This window comes from Salmo salar, chromosome 19 (assembly GCF_965601325.2).
Source record: "Salmo salar chromosome 19, fSalSal1, whole genome shotgun sequence".
NCBI lineage: Eukaryota > Metazoa > Chordata > Actinopteri > Salmoniformes > Salmonidae > Salmo > Salmo salar.
In genome coordinates, this window is record NC_138309.1 from 63459535 (window position 1) to 63476845 (window position 17311).

Genomic DNA, 17311 nt, shown 5'->3' on the forward strand with positions numbered 1-17311 from the left:
TGAGTCCGATTTTATCACTAGTTTCATGTATCTGCTTGGCAAGCCCTCATATTTAGCCTCACATTGAAGCATGTTACTGTTTTCTTTTCAGGACAAGCAGGGCTACAGGTAAAATGTAAACCAATTTGACATAAAAAGTTAAATTCACGAGTTTTATTGACAAATGTCACTATAACAATGAGATCCGCCAAACAAAAACCTTATAAAAAAGGCATTCATAAGAATACTGTAAGCATAAACACGAGACTCAGAACCAGTGATGGTGGATAAATGAAGATGTCTTACTCAGGCCGTTTACCATTGGGGAAAAAACGGTCACACACACACCAAGTCAAAGCAGTTCTCCCCTGGAGCAGATTCACACACACACACACACAAACATTATGATATGTCACCTGTTGTCAACATGCCCCACAGGACTGAGCAACCAGACTGTGTGTCTGTGTACGTACACACAGTCGGATGCTAGAGGGAGGAAGGGGTGTATTGTCTATCTATATACTATATGAAATGTTAACTACACAGAGGCCCATAGAGCCTCCAGTTTATATCATTAGCTCCACACACGCACACAATTTAGAGAGGGGGTCCATCTTTCCTTTTAATCCCACCATAAATATGCATGATTAGTGGCCCTCCCTGACCAGACCCTCCTGCATCTTTAATGGTGGCTCCCGCTTGCATTGTGTCAGCTGCCATAAAACTTTGGAATAGAAGTTAGCCTTAGGTACAGATCTAGGATCAGCTCCCCCCCTCTCCCCAATGCCTAACATTAACCATTAGGGGAGAAAATGTCAAACTGACTGTAAATCAGTGCTAAGGGCCCATAAAACCGCTTTGTAATACGTCGCTCCAAACAGAAGTTACCCTTGGGCACGGATCTAGGATCAGCTCACCCTCCCCGATGCCTTACCTTAACCATTATGGGGGAACAAAGCAAAACTGACTTCAGATCAGTGTAACGTCATCCTACTCCAGTAACGCAAGCCATTATGACAATGCGATGGTTACGGCTGCCATGTCTGTGGAGAGAGTGAGGCATTAACAATGCATGACTCATTTAAACAGCATGTAAAATTGAGCAGGTAAAACATATTTGCAGCCTGTGTCCGCGAGGGCTCGAACTCTCCTCCTGCTCTCCACACAGCAGTTGGAGACAACCAGCGCAGGGCTCCAGGACTGACAGGTAACTCTTTTCCACACCCACACGTAGCGTGATAAACACATATACACACACACACACACACCAGGGTGACACACACAAGTGTTTACGACAATGTAACTACGGAGTGTGTGTGTGTGTGGAGATGACAGGGGCCTCTGACTCCTGTGAGGTAATAGCGATGTTTGCACTGCAGCAGTGTGTGTGTGTGTGTGTGTGAGGGAGTTCACTTAGTGTGTGAGAGAGTCCGTTTGTGTGTCTCTGTGTGTGTGTGTGAGTAAGGGATGTAAGGGATGTTCCAAAACGGTTGCTGAAACATTACCTCTGCCGCTAGAGAGAGCGGGGTAATCGTGAGAGAGCAAATCGGCTCATCCAGACAGCTGCACTCTATTCACAGTGGCGAGACTACGGAATGTTGACAACACACACACACGCAGACACACCCTCATATGAACATCCCAGACATCACTTATCGTGAACAAAAATATGAATGCAACATGCAACAATTTCAAAGATTTTTACTGAGTTTCCTTCTATGAACTGTAATCAGTCAATTGAAATACATTCATTAGGCCCTAATCTATGGATTTCACATGACTGGGCAGGGGCGCAGCCATGGGTGGGCCTGGGAGGGCATAGACCCATCCACTTGGGAGCCAGGTCCACCCACTGGGTGAGTTTTTCCCCACAAAAATACTTTATTGCATACAAAAAAAATACTCCTCAGCACCCCACTCCCCTTCCTCAGACGATCCCTCAGTGAAGAAGCCTGGGTTGTCGTGGTTACACGTCGTCTGTGGTTGTGAGGCCGGTTGGACGTACTGCCAAATTCTTTAAAACAACGTTGGAGGCGGTTTATCGTAGAGAAAATAACATTAAATTATCTGGCAACAGCTCTGGTGGACATTCCTGCAGTCAACGTGTAAATTGCACGCTCCCTCAAAACTTGTGTTTTGTGTTGTGACAAAACTGCACATTTTAGAGTGGCCTTTTATTGTTCACAGCACAAGGTGCACCTGTGTTATGATCATGCCGTTTAATCAGCTTCTTGATATGCCACACCTGTCAGGTGGATGGATTAAATTTGCAAAGGAGAAATGCTCACTAACATGGGATGTAAACAAATTTATGCACAGAATTTGATAGAAATAAGCTTTTTGTGCGTATGGACATTTTCTGGGATCTTTTATTTCAGCTCATGAAACATGGGACCAACACTTTACATGTTGCATTTATATGTTTGTTCAGTATATAAGGTTAGGCAAAGCCAAACAACAGAGTGAATAACAGGATTATTGAAGGATTATTTTATATTTTTATATTTTTGTTCATTGTAGATACTGTATCTGTTTGCATTGCTGAAGAATTGAATTTTTGGGAAAACAACATCAGCTGCAGATATACCACTAAGTATGGCCTAGATGCATGGTAAAGAACATTAGATTCAAATCACCTCAAAAGACAGCCACTTAGCCTAGCAAGTAGGATGGCTAACTGTTCACCCAGGTGGCAAACAAGCTGTCTTCAGGTCTCAGCCTGGTCATGGTGATCAAGCCAACCAGTCTATGACGTCTCATCTACACACATACATAAAAACATTCTACCAGCACACACGTACTACGTAATACATACAAATCTAACACACAAGCATCACGCCAGATGGCCTCACAGATTGCTTAGTGCTAATTTCCCCTGTGATATATTTCAACAGCAGCAGCATCATTCACAAAGGGATGCTGTATAGCCTGCAGTCCAGGCTTTGCTCTTCATACCATTCCCTCCACATCCATATTTTAACAATCGGTCCATATTTCTTTCCACACAGATCCGTATGTCAGATGATTTTTTTTTTTTTTTATGCCCACTTTTGGTTAGTACAGATGTGTGATTGCTAGGTTACAAAGCTCCTTTATGTAGAGCCATTAACAAGTCGATGGCGTCTTCCCAAATGACACCCTATTCCCGATATAGTGCCCTACTTCACACACGGGCCCGTAGGGCTCAGGGGCTTCATTTATAACCGTTGCGTACATTTCACACCTGCGCCATTTCTGAAAGGGATAGGTAAGTCAAAAAATATTGAGCTTTATAAAACGTGGCACACCCCATACATAAGCATGTTTCCCATTATAAACCAGACCTGTAATAAAACTGTCCACAGGTGAACAGCATTAAAACTCCGCCCAGGAAAACGCTCTCCGTTCACCTTTCATGGTGACAATAACGCCCTTTATTTGCTGTATAATTTGGCACTATTGGAATTAGGCCACGGCAATATGTGAAAGAAAGAGCAATAGCATATTTGATCACATTTCTGTAAAGGCGTGGGCAGAATGTTTTGATATTTTGCAGTGATTCTTTTCAAGCTAAACATGCACGCTGCCAACAGCGAGTGCTTGTCCGTGAATTCTGCAAGATTGATTGTACACACACACACACACACACATCCTCATATGAACATCCCAGACACAGACAGCACTTAAATACCCCAGGCCTACCTACAGTAACCACGTTTCCATTCAGTTTTTATGTGAGTAAAGTCATACCATATAAAAACCAATCACGAAAGCTGTGATGGAAACAGGGCGTTTCGGTACAATTTCATAAATGCCGACAGATAATTTGTTAGTTCGACATGGTGGGATGTTTTTGTGTCGATAAAATTAATCACGCGACAAATGGCGGTAGAGACACCTTAATGAGCAAATATTGATATAATAACCATCTTATCTAAGTAAACTTGGAGTCAGTCGGTGATATGGTTAGTGTGCGGTCCTCCCACCACAACTCAGGAAACCGTGCAGTTTATCAGGCTACAGCTGAAATAACTTGTGAACTTCACAGGGTGGTGAAAGTGCAAGGTGATGAGCTTGATGCTCCTTTCCAATAAATATCATGAGTCTTATTCTGGTGACATGATGCTTTACTGCTGTTTGGCAAATAATATGAATCTCTTATCCATAATAATCTCATCATGTAGACAAGCCTACCTGCATTGTATCTGCCAGCTGTTGGCCAGGGGCGGAAATCCCGGGGGGGACACGACCCCCCCATCCTGGGAAAAATATGATTTGTCCCCCCAATATATCACTGAAAAATAACTATGTAATTTCAATAATATTAATAATACGCAATGAAAGCAATTGTGCTGATTATAGACACTTAATAGCGCGTTCTTAAGTTTCAAAAGATTGCGACCCCCCCACCCTTTGCCTCACAATGGTTTGATCCACTGCCAGTTCCTTAGTTGGCAAGGTAACAGAGGGGTCGTATCCACTGTCTGAAAGGCACTCAATGAACGTAACTGACGTGAGGTTAATCCAGTCAATCGCGCACACACACTAGCTGAATATGCAGAGCTAGCGCGCAAATATGAACTATTAAGCTAGCTAGTACCTATTCCATTTATGTGGCCTCGTCAAAGATGGAATCTTTGCTATCGTCAATTTATTCCAAGATCGGCATGCAGATGATGTAAGTTAGTGCTTCAAAGTCCCTGTGATAAGGTTAGCAATAAACTGGAGTCCAAACTGAACAGAACTACACTCTCTTCTACCATTGTCTTAAATATATTTAATGGTCTCGTTGCAAAAGCTAAATTGTCGCAAGGGAACTTTTATTTATTTATTTTATTTCACCTTTATTTAACCCGGGTAGCAAAGATTATAGCAAACACCACTGAAACGGAATTGGTGCTCGCTAGCTTTGCAAATTCAGCTATTGTTGGAAGCCAGCCAATATGAAACAAACTATTAAAATTACAAAAGGTTGCAGCATATGTTGTGTAAATGGTGAACTCATACAGCTGTCAACTCTTGTCATTTTAATCCGTTTCACATTTGCTAGCTACCTTTTAGATCGAAGCCCAAATAGAATGATAAAAGATAAGATGATAGAAGCCCATCTCCTACTGTAAATAACCTACACACTGTGTGTGGGTGTAGCCAGCCAGCCAGGTAGAAAAATGGCAGAAAAATAAAAGACGGACATCAGAGTATTTTTCAGTACACCAAAATGCAAAGTAAGAACCCTAGTAGCCTAATATCTCAAAGACTAGTTGATAAAATGTTCATAAGAAAGAAATGAAATTCTAATGGAAATGTTTCACAATGATGTCACTAGGCAGAGCAGGCAACAGATGGCACACAGACAGCAGAGTTGGGGACAGATATGCAGGGACACACGGAGTCTCAGGTAAGTTTGTTGAGTCTTTGTTTGGCAACATTATGAAAGGTTCTCAATTTTGTTTACTTGTAAAATAGGAACATAATTGGAAAATGCCATGGATACCCCCACTCTCAACTTAAACTGGTGACTGAACTAAGATTTGTTAAAGGCAATGGTATTGCTGTTGTGATTAGTTGTGTAGTTTTGGGTACCGGTAGTTAGGAGTACGGCAAACACCTTATTTCTTTGGTTCCTCAATATACATTTACCATATTACAATGTAGGCTGTGTTACAGCACTACTTTTGGTGTCCCCCTCAGGAATTACTCTTGAGAAAATGTCATGTAATTGTCCCCTCCAAAGTTGATATCAGATTTTCGCTCCTGCTGTTGGCTAGAGTGAACGTACCAAGACCAGAGTAGGCACATTTGCTATTTAACCCAACAGTTTGTGACAAAGCTATCAGTGAAAATGTGATGGAAACATATTGAACTTTAGATTTTTCTTCGGTACATGAAAACTTAATACATTTTTCTCTTATGTGCACTACCTCATCACACACTGATTTTTATCCGTACCACGTCTATTTGGTGGAAACACACCACTGGTGAGAAAATGCGCTTATTTTCATTATGCAGATTTTTGAATATTCGCATGAAAATCTGTCACCAATTAGATGGAGACCTACCTGGAGAGAGAAAATATTTATGTGAAGAACTCTCCATGAATATCTTAAATTTGAGCTTCCCTGGCAGCGGGTGTACAGGTCTCTTTAAATAGATACTGAACCATGAAACAGCACACTGTAGTGACTGAGGCTGTCATTCACCAACAGAAATACTGAACAAAATCAACCTGATATCTGTTCACACGGCTGCAGAATATCATTTTGGGGAAAACAACATTCGCTCCAGATATACCAGTAAATAGGGCCTAGGTGCATAGTAAAGCACAGATTCAAATCACCTCAAAGGCAGTCATCCTTGCTAGGCTAAGTGGCTAACTGTTCACCCAGGTGGCAAACAAGTTGTCTTCAGGTTTCAAGGCAACCAGTCTATGATGTCTTCAGGTTTCAAGGCAACCAGCCCCCTACACACATACAATCATGTTAAAGCATGCTACAAGCACATGCAGAGTATATAGCAGGGGCGAAACTTTCACTGGGGACTGGGGGGACACTCTTAAATATAATTTTTGTCCCTCCCAGTTTTATCATTGGAATGTGATACAAAACAAGGCAACGGTGTGCTTTAGGACCATGCGGACGCCTCTGAGGGGGTTGGGTAGGCTGTTTGGAGTCTCCCCTACACACATCACTTCTAAAACCAAAGTTGTGCCCCTGGTATATAGTACATACAAATCTCACACACAAGCAGTCACGCCAGATGGCCTCACAGACTGTTTAGAGCTAATTTCCCTTGTAATACATTTCAACAGCAGCAGCATCATTCACAAAGGGATGTAGCCTAGCCTGCAGTCCAGGCTTAGCTCTTCCTACCATTCCCTCCACATCAATATTTCAACAAATCTGTCCACCTTTCTTTCCACATGTCAGCTGAATAATTTTGTTCAATGCACACTTAATTGTTTGGTACAAAATGTCTGATCACTAGGTTACAACGCTCCTTTATGTAGAGCTATTAACAAGACAATGGTTTAGTACCAAATGACACCCTATTCCCTGTATATTGCCCTACTTTTGACATGGGCCCATAGGGCTCATGACCTTCGCGTACATTTCACATGAAATATCTGCGTGCGCCATTTCTGAAAATAATAGGTCGAAAAATATTGAGAAATATAACCTTTGCGCACACCATGCATACCCATGTTTCCCATCATAAATCAGACCTGTAGTAAAATTGTGCACGAGGTGAACGGCATTAAAACTCATGCCCGGAAATACACCCTCCGTACACCTTTTTATGGTGTCAGTAACGCCCTTTATTTGCTGTATAATTTGGCACTATTGGAATTAGGCCAAGCGCAGCTTATAAAAGAAGGAGCAATGTCATATTTGATCACATTTCTGTCGAGGTGTGGGCAGATTGAAAAAGACACTGGAAAATATCAAAACAAACTAAACATGAACGCTGCCTGTAGCGAGTGCATGTCCGCACATTCTGTAAGATTGATTTTATATTGGAAACAATTTTAAAAGAAGGCTACAACCCACACTTCTATGGAAAGGATGAATTGTTTGTCAATATGTTGTTTATAGATTATAGTGTTTCTATATCCTGCCTTGGTATAGGCTCTGAGATTAAATAGGTTTACGATGTTATGCTACTTTTACTTAGAAATACTGTAGCCTACCCATACAGTCAATCATTTTACATAAGCTGGTCTACTTACTGTGTTGAAAGAATGTTTTCATTTTTTGCAGTAATGTATGTAATTTGGCAAAAGACTGTTTTATCTTACAGAAACTCAAACTATTGCAAATTGTTGTGGACCATTCAGCTGAACATTTGAATTCAACAATGTTTTGCATCAACTTTTCCCCCAACCTAAATATGCTGAACTGCCCGTGAATTCTGTAACATCGTCTAGAGCCTCTTAGATGTTAAGCCCTATATGGGGGACTTTGAGCGGTTCTGGACTGGTTCCGATTGACATTTTGTTTTACAAAGCGCCCTGTGAACATCGTAGGGCCTTATAGTGTCAGAAAGCCCCATTTGTCTGCTCTCCACTACCACATGTTCAGCGGAAAGGTGAACGTCTAGCAAATCCAACAGTTGACATTTCATCTCGCTGTGACATTCTCAGCAGTATTTAGATGTCACAACATAAAAAAACGAAATACTAAATCATTTCATAGAATTGAAACATGTCCACTTTCTCTTGGTCACAGACAGGATGAAGTCACTTTGTGCTTAAAGCTGAAGTTGTAATGAATCTGCACACAATTGAATCGTGTGTCTGCACTGCTCAGTGGACATTTAGGAGAAAATTATTTGTCAGTTAAAGGAAATATTGTACTGTTACTAAGTTTGATCACATTTATTTTAGAGTTCTAAGAAAGGCTAAATGTTATATGTTGTTTATAATTTGATTGTTATTATATTTACAAAGCATTTGTCATTTCAAGCCCTATTGCCCCACTGTGATTTTTCATATTTTCATAATATTTGTACTATGCACTTGAGCTTGTGTCCTCAAAAGTGAGTACACCTCAGCAATTTGTTATATTTTTACAAGACAGGTGAGTTCCAGACCTTTCTAAATTGTGTAACATTACCAGTTATTGATTATGGCCATCTCATGAAAAATAATTACATTTGGGTATGTCAATTTAGGCAGAAATCAACATTTTGCCCCATCATTCAAGACTAGCTACAGTACACACACTAAAGAATAAAAAAATAAGTTGAGCAAAACAACTGCAAACTTCGAGTAGGGCATTCAAGTAATTTGTCTGATGGGAATCTGTGATGTCATCAGCCTCCCTCCTTACTTGAGGAACAGTAGAGAAATAGAGAACAAAAGAGGAAAGCCCCCCCCCCAGTTGTGCTGTCATGACATACCTGAACCTATTGAGATGTGCCTTTTATTAAGTAAATCGGTGTTAAATGAGGAGAAAAGCAGACTCTAAAATGACACCATATGTACCGTGCATACGTACAAAATATACCTCAAAATGTGCATGCAACATTTTTCCCGCAAGAGTTAGCATTTATAAAAACTGAACTTGATGCGAGAATGTCCTTTCCTTCACGCAGACTTCGGACCAGGGGTCGGCAACAGGTGGCCTGTGGGCCAAAACCGTCCTGTGAGAGAGTTCTCTTTGCCCACCCAAAGCAAAAATATATATATATTTTAGTTTTGGATAAAAAAAAGACAAAATCATCCAGAATTCAGCTAAAAATTAGTTTCATTTAGGAAATCGTTTCAAGTATTCCCATGAATAAAAAAAGAAACGTGATCATTTCATACCTTTATTACATTGAGACTTGACTGTTTCTGAAATGAACAAATCCATTTTTGGTCATAGTTGTGGTCAATTTGCAGTGTACAGATTATCATAACTATGTTCCGGCCCCCGACAATCCGCTCGGACCCCTGCTTTAGATCAGAGTTTTGGATATAATGATAAGACACCCATGTTTCCACCCTAAAAATGGGATTTCTTGTCCACAGAGCGGAACGGCGTCTCGTGCCCTTTCCTCTCTTTGGATTGGTAGATACAGCTCGTTATTTTAATACTTTCTTTGAATAATCGTGTGGTGTTGACGTCAATTGCCTGCATTCAATGGCGAGAGATGCTATTCTACTTTCCTCATGTCATGAATGTGCTTCACCATCTCGCGACAACTGTGATAAGTGTTTTTTCTCAAAGTTGTCAGGATGTCATGTGTCTTACTTATATCAGTACACTCGTAACAACCTTAGCATTACGAAACTTTGTTAGATCAAATAAACCTAATAAAGCAAATAAGCCATTCAAACTCTTGACCTCCATGCAAAAACTCCTTGCTTGGTGTGCAAAGGAATGGAAAACGCCACCTGCTGGAGAAGACAGTTTTTTTTTGGCCCAGTTAACCATCTGGCTTCACCTGTTTAGACCAGAGATGGGCAACTCTGTACTGCACCGCTGTGCACCTCCCACATTTTGTAACAATGCGGAGGGCTCAATATACCTACGTATAGCTCCACACTGATCGGTTGACGATAGGTGGGGGGCGGCAGGTCCTGTATAAACACAAACTGCCTTCCCGACAGCTCTGCGCTGCTCCACAAGGCGCAAGTAGTATGGCGGTCTCCATACACTTACAACAAATGCCTTGTTGGCTAAGGTCGCTGTATTATACATTGCTCTCCGTTAATTTTTTTTTTGTATCAGCATTAGTACAGTATACATCATCCTAATTTTATCTCCAAGATGTGTCCAATTTGAAAACAAAATGAAAAAATAAAGTACATATTGCCGATATATTGGTGCATTGAACCATGTTGATCACAATTTAAAAACTCAGTAGATAGTGCTAAAGCCATAGAAACAGAATGAATAGAATGGGATGCCCCATTCAAGTCAATGATTGCATAATGGTTAGACTGACAGCCATTGGGTATACTTGCATAGGAGCAAAGCAGGACATCAACACATCAATATGTGCTGTGATTTGTTGATTCAACTCAAATAGGCACTACAAAAACACATTCCATTGAATTAACCACATCAGTTAACATCATTTCAATGAACATTCTACATCACCATGGAAATTAGTGCATCACAATATCAGACAGCCATTGCGAGTGGACCCATGAGTATACCAGTCAAATTGACAGGGTTAGAGGTTCCAAGCCTGTTCTGTTCATTTTATTTCTATGGCTAAAACAATGACATCATACTATATTTGAATTCCGACATCTTTATGCACATTGGCCATTGTCTATTGAGCCATTTGAATATGTCCATTGTTGTTTGGCCCTTAAAAATCACTCTCGTAAAACAGTGCAATAACTCAGCTGATGTGCTGTGTTTGGGACAGAGAAACAATGTCACATTGAGACAAGTACTGAAAGAGCTGAGGCCTAATTCAGTGTTTTTTTCTTGTCTCCAATAAAATGCATGCTATTGTCAAAGACAGTTAAGCTGAATCCATACTCCAATGTTTCTCTGTGACTTTGGGGGAAATGCTGAAAACAGCATTCAGGGCTCCGTCACACCAAAGTGCACATCTGGCATTTGAAAGGCCCGCAAGTCAGAATTGTGACAATTTTTTTCTTCTATTGTTCGGCCATGATGGAGTCAACAACCGCCTTGTTCAAGTTGGAGAGTTGTAATGAGGACACTGGCATTTTGAATGCAAGATTTCAGAGTGCTTTCAGCTGAATTCTAACAGCTATACTTGGTCGTCAATGGTATGTCCGAAGCGTGCACTTCTTTCTTTAAACTGAAGGTTCATGAATAATTATGAAATTGTAGATGTTCCAAAAGGGGGGTTAAGACAGTTTTGTATTAGGCAACTTGAGTCTAGAACTTGATTTTCATGACTTGGAACTTCCAGCACCAAGTCGTTCTTCGCCCCCGCCATAGCCCCAAATGCAATACACTAATAGACTGTACATGGGATACATATTGGCTTGTAGAGAACTTTTATAAATTTCTCGGCTAAAGTGGGGTGGGAAATACTCAGTAAGGTCTCTACTAACCAAATACAAGGATAATATCCCGCTGCTAGGAGAACAGTAATGTAAAGGACTCGGCCGCTAAGTACTTCAGACCAGACAATATTAGACATTAGCCAAGAACATTTGACCCGACTTCATCGTGACGCAACAAAACTCAATCAAATCAACATATTACATTTATATATGAAATGCTCAAAGACAAATATACTACACGGCCAAAAGTATGTAGACATCTGCACGTCGAGCATCTCATTCCAAAACCATGGGCATTAATATGGAGTTGGTTCCCCCTGTGCTGCTATAACAACCTCCACTCTTCTGCGAAGGTTTTCCACTAGATGTTGGAACATTGCTGCAGGGACTTGCTCTGTGCAGGCCAGTCAAGTTCTTCCACACCAATCTCAACAAACCATTTCTGTATGGACCTCGCTTTGTGCATGGGGGCTTTGTCATGCTGAAATAGGAAAGAGCCTTCTCCAAACTGTTGCCACAACGTTGGAAGCACACAATTGTCTAGAATGTCATTGTATGCTGTAGCATTAAGATTTCCCTTCACTGGAACTACGGGGTCTAGCCCGAACAATGAAAAACAGCCCCAGACCATTATTCCCCTTCCACCAAACTTTACAGTTGGCACTATGCACTCGGGCAGGTAGCGTTCTTCTGGCATCCACCAAACCCAGATTAGTCCGTTGGACTGCCAGATAGTGAAGTGTGACTGATCACTCCAGAGAACGCATTTCCACTGCTCCAGAGTCCAATGGTGTCGAGCTTTACACCGGTCCAGCAGACGCTTGGCATTACGCATAGTGATCTTAGGCTTGTGCGCGGCTGCTCGGCCATGGAAACCCATTTCATGAAGTTCCCGACTAACAGTTCATGTGCCGACGTTGCCTCCAGAGGCAGTTTGGAACTTGGTAGTGAGTGTTGCAACCGAGGAGACAATTATTACGCTTCGGTGCTTCAGCACTCCGTGGCCCGTTCTGTGAGCTTGTGTGGCCTACCACTTTGCGGCTGAGCCATTGTTGCTCCTAAAAGTTTCTACAATAACAGCACTTACAGTTAACCTGGGGCAGCTCTAGCAAGGCAGAAATTTGACGTACTGACTTGTTGGAAAGGTGGCATCCTATGACGGTGCCACGTTGAAAGTCACTTTTTAATTTCTTTTACTTTGACCTGTTTTTCTCCCCAATTGGTAGTTACAGTCTTGTCCCATCGCTGCAACTCCCTTACAGACACGGTAGAGGCGAAGGTCGAGAGCAATACTTCCTCTAGAACACGACAATGCCAAGCCGCACTGCTTCTTGACACACCAATGTGTCGGAGGAAACACTGTCCAGCTGGCGACCGAAGTCAGCTTGCAGGCGCCCGGCCCAACCACAAGGAGTCACTAAAGCGCGATGGGACAAGGAAATCCCAGCCGGCCAAACCGTACACTAACCCGGACGATGCTGGGCCAATTGTGCTCCGCCTCATGGGTCTCCCGGTCACGGCCGACTGTGACACAGCCTGGGATTGAACCAAGGTCTGTGTGACGCCTCAAGGACTGCAATGCAGTGCCTTAGACCGCTCCGCCACCCGGGAGGCCCCAGTAAGGAGATTTTACTGCCAACGTTTGTCTATGGAGATTTCATGGCTGCATGCTCAATTTTATACACCTGTCAGCAATGGGTGTGGCTGAAATAGCCGAATCCACTAATTTGAAGGGGTGTCCACATACTTTTGTATATATAGCGTATATGTGCATAAGACTCCATTTAAAACAATGCATGCGTGTGCATACATGCATAATATCATCCCGTCTAATTCACGACTTCTTGATGAAAACCTTTCCAGATTCCCTCAGCAGGTGATAATGTATAAAACAGCAGACGATAAAGTAGTATAGCAGGCCCTGTGGGCACCGCCAATCAATAAACCAGCGGCAGGCGAAACACTTCCAGGAGCTCAGGCAAAGTCTCTGTCGATATTTATAACCCAACTTCTACCTGGAGTCGGCTGCGGTCTACAGGGTAGGACTCCGTGAAGAGGGGAGAGACGTCACTCTTCCTTCAGTGCGGTCTACCATAAAAGTACAACCCTATATAGGGATATTATTACAAGCTTATAACTGGGAATCAGGACTAACTTTCCATCTTGTGATAGCAGACCAACAGACATATAACATTGCCAAACATATGGTATAGCATTAAGCATATCAATGTTTTTGTCTTGCATACATTTGGCTGGTTTCAATACATTATTTAGACGGTGCTTTTTCCATATATGATCGTTAAGAGATATTGTCACCCTTTGGGGTCCAATTATAGTCAAGACAGACATGAGGCCTTCTGTCTCTCACAGCAGGAACGGTGCTCCATTACAACACGCCACACAACTGTCCTTTGTTCCTATGCATGGGTTCCAACTATTAAGATTCTCATTGACCTGATGCATCCATAGCATACGGCGCCTTGAGAGTGAAAAAAATAAATGTTTAAGATCAAATTCATTATTTCTCTCCATTCTATAGGAGGGTGAACTTACAGTATGACAGCTAAAAATCAGAGAAAAGTTAGTCCCTTCCTGCTACCATTGAGGTTAGTACCCAAATGTGTTATTGAGTAAAGATTATTATTATTATTTTAAAATTCATTATCGATTAAATTGTCCGAAGCACATGTGGTATGTTATTTTACATACAAATGAGTTTAGATGAACAGTCCCCCTAGGGTTCTACATTACCACATGCCGCTAACCGTGCTAGTGAGCTACAAAGTCTTTCATAGCACAATATTTAGGACACCACCAACTTTGTCTATCAGGAACAACCTCCCAGGCTTATGTGACCAACCAGGTATGCAACCCGGATAACCTGCCCGCCACAAGACTGTGGTTAGCCTGTTGAGCAAAACCTAGGCATCAGCTCAGGGAGCTAACTCAAGTCTTCAGGTCTCAAACAATGTCAGGCTACCCTAGGTTACTTACAGTCACAGAATTGCAACAGGCTCTCAATTTATGGACGAGGGCCATCCTTGGCGCCCTTAATGTGGTTGTGGTCCTCTCAATCTCTACCCTCGCTATCTTCCTTTCTATTCCCGCCTGTTCAATAATTCAGTAGAACGCTTGCTACTGGCAGAGCATATTCCTGCTCCCCCCACGCCCCCTCTCTCCACACTGGTCTTGTTTAGGATATCTAGTGAACAGGGGTCTGAAAGCCTTGTAGGATACACATAGTGGGCTTTAATGAACCAGGAGTAAAAAGCTTCAACATTAAAATGCATGAGACCTTGAGAGAAGAGAACGGCGTACCGGGAAGTCAAGGTAAATAAATACTAATAGGTTTTTCTGAAATGAAAAACACTCAGATGACGCTGGCGCTAAACAACAAGTGTGTCTGATAAAAGGTTTTAAGCCAGTTGGAGCTCCCGGGCCTCAAACAAAGGTATATTTTCCTACCCCATAGAACAGTGTTGTGCTTGGCCCCCTCTTGCAATATGCTACTGATTCACAGAGATGCTCTGGCCTGAAGCACAGTTAGTGTATAATGTCAAATACTGGAGAACATTTCGTAACAGGCCTGTGAGCCCCACAAGCGTCCCCCTTTTCGGTGTTGCTTTCAGGGTATGCCAGGGTTTTCGGAGGAAACAGAGGGGGAGGGAGAACGGAGGCAAAAGACGACAATGTTGTACCACCCTATTAAGATTCCTGTTCGCTTTCCCTGTGTGTTTGTACGAACACGTGCGCATGCGTATGTATGCGTGCATATATAACAAAACACCAGCCTCTGGCTCTCTTCAGGTCATTGGTTTCTCATTCTCACAGGGTACAAAAATATATAATTTGTTTCCATGCGAGTCGTTTTAAGTAAGAGAACATTACATTTATGTACATCACACAGAGTTTAGTTATAACACAAAGTGACTGTATAACAACTATTTTAAAGGAAGTCATGGTGACAAAAACAAGACAACTTCAGGGGGATGGGGTAAAGTGCAGTAATTTTTGAACTGGTTGATCATGGATTGTCTCTTAGGCATACAGTGGTTTCAGAAAGTATTCACAACTTTTTCAAATGTTTTTGTTTTTGTGTTACAGCCTGAATTTAAAATTGATTAAATTGAGATGTCACTGGCTTACACACAATACCCCATAAATTTGACAAATTAATTACAAATTTAAAGGAGAAATGTCTAGAGTCAACAAGTATTGTTATGACAAGGCTAAATAAGTTCCCATAATAAGTTGCATGGGTTCACTCAGTGTGCAATAGTGTTTAGCAGGATCTTTTTCATGACTACCTCATCTCTGTACCCCACACAATTATCTGTAAGGTCCCTCAGTCGGGCAGTGAATTTCAAACAAACAGATTCAACCACAAAGACCAGGGAGGTTTTCCAATGCCTCGCAAAAGGGTACCTATTGCTGTGGTGCATCTGTACACCCAGTCACTACAAAAGATACAGGCGTCCTTCCTAACTCAGTTGCCGGAGAGGAAGGAAACCGCTCAGGGATTTCACCATGAGGCCAATGGTGACTTTAAAACCGTTAAGAGTTTAATGGCTGTGATGGAAGAAAACTGAGGATGGATCAACAACAATGTAGTTACTCCACAATACTAAACTAATTGACAGAGTGAAGAGAAAGCATGCACAAAAAAATATTCCAAAACATGCATCCTGTTTGCAGTAAGCCACTAATTACTGCAAAAAAATTGCCAAATCAATTCACTTTTTCTCCTGAAAACAAAGTGTTGTGTTTGGGGCAAATCCAATAAAACACAATACTGAGTACAATTCTCCATATTTTCAAGGATAGTGGTGACTGCGTCATGTTATAGATATGTTTGTAATAATTAAGGACTGGGGAGTTTTTCCAGGATAAAAAAGAAAGGGAATGGAATGAAACACAGGCAAAATCCTAGAGGAAAACCTGGTTGTGTCTGCTTTTCATCAGACACTGGGAGATGAATTCACCTTTCATCAGGACAATAACCTAAATCACAAGGACAAATCTACATTGGTGTTGCTTACCAAGATGACAGTGAATGTTCCCGAGTGGCTGAGTTAGTTTTGACTTAAATCTACTTGAAAAACTATGGCAAGACCTGAAAATGGTTGTTTAGCAACGATCAACAACCAACTTGATAGAACTTGAAGAATTTTGAAAATAATAATGGGCAGGTGTGGAAAGCTCTTACAGACTTACCCAGAAAGACGTACAGCTGTAATCACTGCCAAATGTGCTTCTACAAAGTATTGACTCAGGGGAGTGAATACTTATGTAAATTAAATATTTATGCATTTAATTTTCAATAAATTTGCAATTTTTTTTATTTATTTATTTTTACATGTTTTCACTGTCATTAACAGGGTACCGTGTGTAGATAGGAGAGTAACACAAAATGTGGAATAAGTCAAGGGGTATGAATACTTTCTGAAGGCACTGTATTAAAAAAGGAGGGTGGCAAGGGAGCCACTTGGACGTGACACCAGGGACTGCCTCTAGTGACAGGATCCAGACCAGGGAACGATTTGGGTATCACACCAATGAACTTAGTGTAGTGGGTCCAGGCCAGCGGGGCGATTTGGATGTGACACCAGGTCTTGAGGTTACGTTCTGTAGTTGTCGAGGCTTTGAAGGGTGTAGGTTGCCACGGTATCAAATAGCCAACCACGGGTAATGACCGTGGCTATCCTCTGGAGGGCTGTGGAGAACACACAGGAAGTGATGAGGTATATGTTGCTATGGCAACACCCTCAACAACAAAATGGCCACAGGTGCATTTAACTAAAACAGGTAGACGCAGCGATATGACATCACACACAGCGGATCGACTTCTTACACCATTTGCTCTTCCCAATGTGA

At 41.8% G+C, this 17311-nt stretch overlaps 1 protein-coding gene across 2 annotated transcripts in view; it reads right to left on the reverse strand.

Annotated features, from left to right (window-relative positions):
- Positions 1–9253: 9253 nt before the first annotated feature.
- The window catches only part of LOC106579155 (BRCA1 DNA repair associated), a 48153-nt gene continuing 40095 nt past the window's right edge, over positions 9254–17311 (reverse strand). For both annotated transcript variants that reach the window (XM_014158759.3, XM_014158761.3), the window contains exon 21: positions 9254–17150. In XM_014158759.3, coding sequence (XP_014014234.1) covers positions 17056–17150 — 95 coding nt within the window. In that variant the 3' untranslated portion in view covers positions 9254–17055. The remainder of the gene's footprint in view (positions 17151–17311) is intronic.